We start from the raw sequence: 6,658 nt of genomic DNA, 5'->3' as shown, positions 1-6,658 counted from the left end.
TTTCCTATGATGTTTTAGTGTTTATGGATAGGGAGGCATGCTGGTGGGCAGTGTGAGTGGCGGTAGAGCTCAAGTTCTTACACATTACACCTGTTGGCTGGAATAGACTAGCAAGTGGGAAGGACAATAGACATTTATCAAAGAGGTGGTGAGACAAATCAAATAGGTGGGAACAGATGAGGTCCAGGAACATGGTGACATGGGATGAGGCCCAGGAGACTCTGAGGGAAGGGAGAGTTCCTAAGCAGGATGGAATATCGCATCAGGTGAGTGATACTTCTCACTCTAGACAGGGAAACCGGAAGATAGGCCCAGCACTCACCTGAATGCCTGGAGATGAAAAACAGGGTACTAACCTGTGGTTTGGGTATTAAGGCAAAAAGAGCGGCCCCACTTCCATGGAGGCAGGTGCCTGGAAAACCAGGCCAGTTACTGTGGGACTTGGCTATATTCTATTTGCAATTTTTCCCCCTAAGCTAGCTTATAATGAAAATCACTATGGAAACAGCATTCGTGTACCAGGAATCTTTTTGTTTGAATGCTTTGTTTTTTGAGTGCTTTGAACCTCTTAGGTAAAGAATGTGATTTCAGAATTTCGTCTCAACACAGGTCCTCAGTCCCACTGAAATGAGGGCCCCCCCATCACTAAAATGCACCAATCAAAAAATATTACAAGGTTTCTAAAATGATAACTTACAAAGTTATTCAACTAACTTGAACTATTTTCTCAAGAAGGAAGAAATAAAACTGAGCTGCTGACACTAAGAATAGGGTACAATGAGGAATTTTATACAAGTAGAAAAGAGGAACTATCCCACTAGGTAAAACTCTTTCTCACAGGACATTTTTCTCACTTGTGAAACTGCTTGTCTCTGGAACATCAGCAGCCCTGCTGGGTTGAGATCTTCCCTATTTCGCAGTTCAGTTTTTGGAACAAATATATTTAGATACGGTATTTATAAACATATTCTAAATTTAAGGCCAACAGGCAGAGGGGAAAGCAGCTTTGCCTTCTTCCCCACTCCTTACCTTTCTTAATTCAAAGCCTGAAACATATCTAGTTTCTTTTTTGCCTTTCATTTTTGTTTAACTAATCTGCCTTTTCCTAAGTTACTGTGTTTTGAAAGACCCAGGGCATTCCTCTGATATATGCAATAGGAAACACACCGCCTTACATTTTTATTAAGTGCTTGGCCACGTTGGGTTACTCAGGTTATTTTAATTACACAGAAGCATATTTCCTTCCACCCCACCCGGAATTATCCAGGTCGTCCCCTCGTTTTCTGTCTGGGAATGTAGGGATCAGCTGTCTCCTGGCCCTTGGTACAGACTGTGGGTCAGACCCTTCCAGGATTTACCCAGGTCGTCCTGCAGCCCCGGTAGCACCCAGCGCCCCACTAGGCGCCGGGGGCTGGAATAGAGCGCGCGCTAGGACCGCGAGAGCAGCGGGCGGGAGGCGGGAGGCGGGGGGCGGGGCCAGCCCAGTCCCCGCCCCCGCCCCGCCCCCGCCCCCGGCCGAGCGCGGTAGGGCCGGTGCCGGAGTTCCCCGGCTCGCGCGCTCCAGGCCCCGGGAGGCGTGCGCGGGGTGGGCGGGGCGGCCCGGCGCGCAGCGGGTGGGCGGGGCGCGCCGCAGGGCCGCGCAGCTGCCGGGCAGGCCGGGCATTAGGGCCTCGGCGGAGCCCGCTCCCCGGCGCGCAGGGCGGGGTGTGCGGCGGGCGGCTTCGCGGGCAGGCGCGGGCCCCGAGGCAGCGGCTGCGCCCTTCGCTGGGGAGGAGCCGGGGGCGGGCGGGCGGCCGGCAGGCGGGGCTGGGGCCCGAGGCGGGTGAGTGCGGGGGCGCCGGCGGCCGCGACGGAGGCAGCAGCGAGCAGGCTCGGCGCGTGAGTCCGCGGCGGCTCGGGGTCCGCCCGCGGGCTGCGGTGCGAGCGGGCGGCCGGGCTCCCCTCCTCCCCGCCCGCCGCGCCGCCGCTGTGATTGGGTGGAAGATGGCGCTGGGCGGATGGAAATCCTAATGACAGTCTCCAAATTCGCCTCCATCTGTACCATGGTAGGTGCGGCGGGCGGGCGGCGGGCGGGCGGCGGGGGCTGCGGGGGCCCCCTCGGGCGGCCGGGCGGCGCGACGCCGGTCCCCGCCCCTCACCCGGCCGCCCGCGGGGCCTAGCGCGGGGCCGCGCCGGGCGGGGGGCGGCGGGCGGTTGGCCGGCGGCCGGCGGGCCGCGCGAGGGATTAGCGGCCCGCGCCGCGGGGAGGCGCCGGGGCGCGCGGGGGTGGCCGGCCGGCGGGCGGCCGTGTTGGACGGGGCGGGAGCGGCCGCGGGGCTCGTCGCCCCGGGCTGAGCCGCTCGGGTCCGCCCGCGGCGCCGGGGTGGAGCGGCGAGGCGCGCCCCGGGCTGTGGCGCTCGGGCCCGAGCGCGGCCCCCGGCTGGGGTCGGCCCCGGCGGGGAGCCCTCGGGGCCGCACGCGCCCCACTTCCGTCCGGCGGAGCGGGGAGGTGTCCCCGGCGCGGGTGGGGGTCCCCCCGCTGGAAGGCAGGTCTCATTCCTGCCCGGCGGAGGACGGAAGTCGGCGGCGATTTCCTCCCCGCACCGCCGGCGAGGCGGGCTCGGCACCGTGCTGAGGGAAGGGGGTGTGTGTGAAGGTGGAAACTTCAGACGAGCGCTGCCGGAGGGTTCCCCATTTTCTCCTCCTCTCCCTTTTCTGGCCGTGGGTCCAGGTGGCAGTCTTGTCTGGGAAGCTACGAGAATCTTGAAAAGCAGCTTAAAGCTTTCCTGTCGCTTGTTTACTTTAACACACCAGACACATCGGTGTGTGGCTTGAAGTGTTTCTGTGCAGGTACTGACAGCAAGGGTTATTTTGTGTGTGTGTGTTTTTTTTGTTTGTTGTTGTTGTTTTTGTTTTGTTTTGCGACTTTTAAGTCGGCTTTAAGGGAAAAGTGCTAATGCCTATTGAAAAGTCCCGAATTAAGCAGAACTTGGGTGCGTTGAAATCTGATGTTTTCGTTCTTGTCTGGAAGGATCATGGTTTTCCACACGACCGGGGCAAATTTATTTCACTTGCTGCTTAGGAGTTTCCATCTAGGATTTATAGATATAAGCCATCGCTGGAAAAAAGTTATTCTTCGCAACGTAGGCCTAGTGATGATGTTAGGAAAGGCTCCTGGAATTTTTCCTTCTCTTCTGTGTTAAGTCTTAACCCCATCGCTTGTAGGAGCTCACAAAGCAATCTTCAATCGAAGGGTCGTCCATTATCTATACCTTTAAGGAGTGGTGAATCAGACTGGAAAGATGCTTTAGAAGCAGACCCTATACTACACCTTAAGGCAGAGTGTAAAAAATAGCTCAAGTCAGGTGGGATTAAAATCTGCTATATTGAAAAGATCTTGTTGAATAATGAATTACTGAAGAGTCCATTTCCCCAAATGGATGTTTATTCTTTCTCATAATGTACATTTTTAGGAAGGGGTTTTTGACATTAAAGGGACTATATTAAAACGATTTCCGAGGGTCATTTGGATTAATTATTTTTGGATATGGCAATTATTATCTTACTCAATTTCAAATGAAAGTGATAATTAAGCCTTTGAAAATGACGATCATGCCAGATTGCTGAGCTACATAGATTGTCAGTTCACAGTTCATTGTCAAAGTCTAAGGTTTTATTCACTTTAGGTATCATTCACTCCAGTACCTCATATAGTTAGCACCTATTAAATGTTGCGTGCTGTGGGTACAGTAGTGATCAAAGCAAACCCTGCTTTCAAAGTGTTTACATTCTAGTTGAGGGAAACAATATTCAAATAAACACGTTAATAAAAGTAATATGTGTTATAATCAGATCAGGGAAATGAGACACAGAAAGATTTGCCAAGTCAAACATTGAGTTAGTGGGATTCTGATCTGAATATCAGGCTCCAAAGCTCTTTCTAGGTCTTCCACTGAGATAGTTTAGTTGCATGTGCTATGTGTTTATTCTTGGCAAATACAGAAAGGTCTGTGCCAGGCCAAATGAAATAGTTCCAAAAGTAGTATTAAAATTAGGTGTGTTTATATTCATACTTGAATAAGTTTTGATGCTCTCCCAGAGTAATGCTAAATATCTCAGTGTAATCTGCGATGTTATTTAAAGAAAATTGCAACCCATCTTCTGAGAGTTACAACATTGACAATCAGGAAAAGCAAACTTTTACAAATCTCAGTGCCTTTGTAGATGCTTTTTTGTGAGGGTTTGAACACTGCCCCCTCCTTTTCTCAGGAGCATACTGGATTGTAAATTTTTTTCTAACTATATTAGATTGTGAAAGCCTTAAGGGCATAGATTATCATTTTATTTCTGCAATTTGGTGGAGCTCTAACTTCTGCATGCAATAAAAAGTTTTGGAGTCCTTAATTTCTCCTACTGTCTTAGGGGAAAGTGGGTTGGATGAAATTGAAGGTGTACGTGGACTAGTGGAGAGAAGAGAAACTGAGCCTAAATATAATGATACTTCTCAGAGTAGCAACAGCTCTGAGAAAACATTTTTGAATTGAAATTTTATTCCATAAAGTATTGTACACAAATTTTCCATTTGTCTACTGACATAAGGTGCTTGGGCAAATTGGCAATATCTTAATTGCCATTTTATTTTATTTTATTTTTAAAGATTATTTATTTTATACAAGAACCGGGGTACAGGCCAGAGGTGTGGGTGGGTGAGAGGATACACCAGAGAAAGAGCGGGGAACAGAACAGGCAGACTGACGAAATACACTGCTGAGGGGAGCAGCGTGTGCGACAGGAGAGGTCTGCCATGCCTTGTGGGACCCTCGCGGCAGGCCGTGATCGAACCGGGGCTGCAGGCTGCGGACAGCTTCACAGTGCGGCACTCAACTGCCTGCCCACCAGCGGAGGCCCTTAATTACCATTTAAAAAACAAATTTCTTAAGATAGTCTTTTCTTCTGTTCTGTGTATGTAAGAAAAGTAGTAATGTTTGTTTTTAAGTTAGTATTATGGCCTGACCCAAATGAGTGGTAATGTTTAGATTGCAATGAATAAATTTGAAAAGTAACTATTGAATGCCTCCTCTTCATATATGTCCATGAAATAATGTTTTTAATTTCATAAGATATATGTTTTAGACTTCAGGGACTGGCAGAATAGTTACTCATATTTAACATTATAATTAGTAATTGTGACATAATGGGGAAAAATGGCCTCATATACATAGAAGAACCTTTGTTTTGAAGGAAGTTGTGGAGCAGCTTTTGGTGGCTTCTTAATAGAAAGTGTTAGTGGGCCTCCCCGGTGGCGGCGCAGCTGTTGTGCGCTGGGCTGCGAAGCTGCCTGCAGCCTCTGCAGTGCCGGTTGGATCCCCAGCCGCTGGCGAGGGTCCCACATGGCACGACAGACCTCCTGCCGCGCCCGCTGCTCCCCTCAGCAGTGTATTTTGTCAGTCTGCCTGTTCTGTTCCCTGCTCTGGCTCTGGTGAATTCTCTCACCCTCCCGCGCTTCTGACTGTACCCAGTGCTTGTATAAATAATAAATCTTTAAAAAAAAAAAGAAAGTGGTAGTAAGGATCTTGGCTGTTCTCCGGGTGCAGGTGCTTCTTACTGTTGCACACCAGAAGGGCCTCCATAAATGTTTTGTGATCATTATCTTTTTTTGGGTTGAAGGAGTCATTGTTGAGCAGGGATTGTTGAGTGAAATTGAATGAAGAGTTGCTGTAGGAGGTAGATGGTATAGGTTATGGGCTGGCATTGGCCTTTTTATCCAGTCGTGGGGTGAGGCAGATTCTTAAGAACATGGTGTCAGTGAAGCCAAAGCCATATTGCTTTATGGGTTGGACAGATTTACTTGGAGAAAACCCATGACAGCATAGTACCCTGCATGTGGTACACTTCAAACTACTTTATTGAAGTAGTCAGAGATCAAGCTGGTATTTGTCTTTTCTTACTGTTTGAGTCTCACTAGGGTCACTCAATAAGAGTGAGGTGTGTGTATGGTCAATGCAATTTATCATCACTCCAATAAAAAAGGAAAGGGAGAAAAAGCATCAAAACCCATGTCTTATTGATAGGAGTAGGGTATTGTCTCCTTTTCAAGTAGTGAGAATAATATATTAAATAATAAAATTCCTTATTCCTTCTCAAGAAATAGGGTGAATATAATTCTTTTATTAATAAAATTCTTATTTTTTAATGATCATTTTATTTGTAAAATAGTGCTCCTATGATGGGAACATTCAAAGAGTTACCCTTGTTTCACTTACCTAATTTTTGCTGTTTTTAGTGTATTTAGAGGGAATAAAACTTCAAAAATGAAGTCTTGTATAAGTGTTTAGATACTGATCAGGAATGTTTAAGCATAAGGAGGCTTACTGGAGAGAGAACATTTAGAATAAGATTATGAAAGTTTTACTCATGTCTTTTGATCTTTCAAATTTGGCTAAAATATATTTTGGACATTAAAAATGATATATTCTCATTGCAAAAAATTTGGAAAATGTTCTTTAAGTAAGAGTTTGAAAGCTATTAAGGAGGCAAAAAGAAAATAACTTTACCTTCTAGAGCATATTTTATGTCTTTTAAAAAAAAAATTGAACTTATATTGTAGATACTATTTGCATTTTAGGTTTCTCCCAAAATGTCTTTTTTTAAAAATTTGTATAATTTCAGGAAAAGCATA

At 47.6% G+C, this 6,658-nt stretch overlaps 1 protein-coding gene across 2 annotated transcripts in view; it reads left to right on the top strand.

The window, feature by feature from the left end:
* The first annotated feature begins 1,832 nt into the window (after positions 1–1,832).
* The window catches only part of USP12 (ubiquitin specific peptidase 12), an 83,816-nt gene continuing 78,990 nt past the window's right edge, over positions 1,833–6,658 (top strand). Inside the window, exon 1 of one of the 2 annotated variants that reach the window (XM_037527069.2) lies at positions 1,833–2,045. In XM_037527069.2, coding sequence (XP_037382966.1) covers positions 1,998–2,045 — 48 coding nt within the window. In that variant the 5' untranslated portion in view covers positions 1,833–1,997. The remainder of the gene's footprint in view (positions 2,046–6,658) is intronic. The other variant, XM_037527070.2, reaches the window with a different exon arrangement.

The sequence above is a fragment of the Talpa occidentalis genome, unplaced genomic scaffold (assembly GCF_014898055.3).
Source record: "Talpa occidentalis isolate TD23 unplaced genomic scaffold, MPIMG_talOcc4v2.1 talOcc4.5, whole genome shotgun sequence".
Taxonomy (NCBI): domain Eukaryota; kingdom Metazoa; phylum Chordata; class Mammalia; order Eulipotyphla; family Talpidae; genus Talpa; species Talpa occidentalis.
This window is presented reverse-complemented; position numbering and strand designations above follow the sequence as displayed.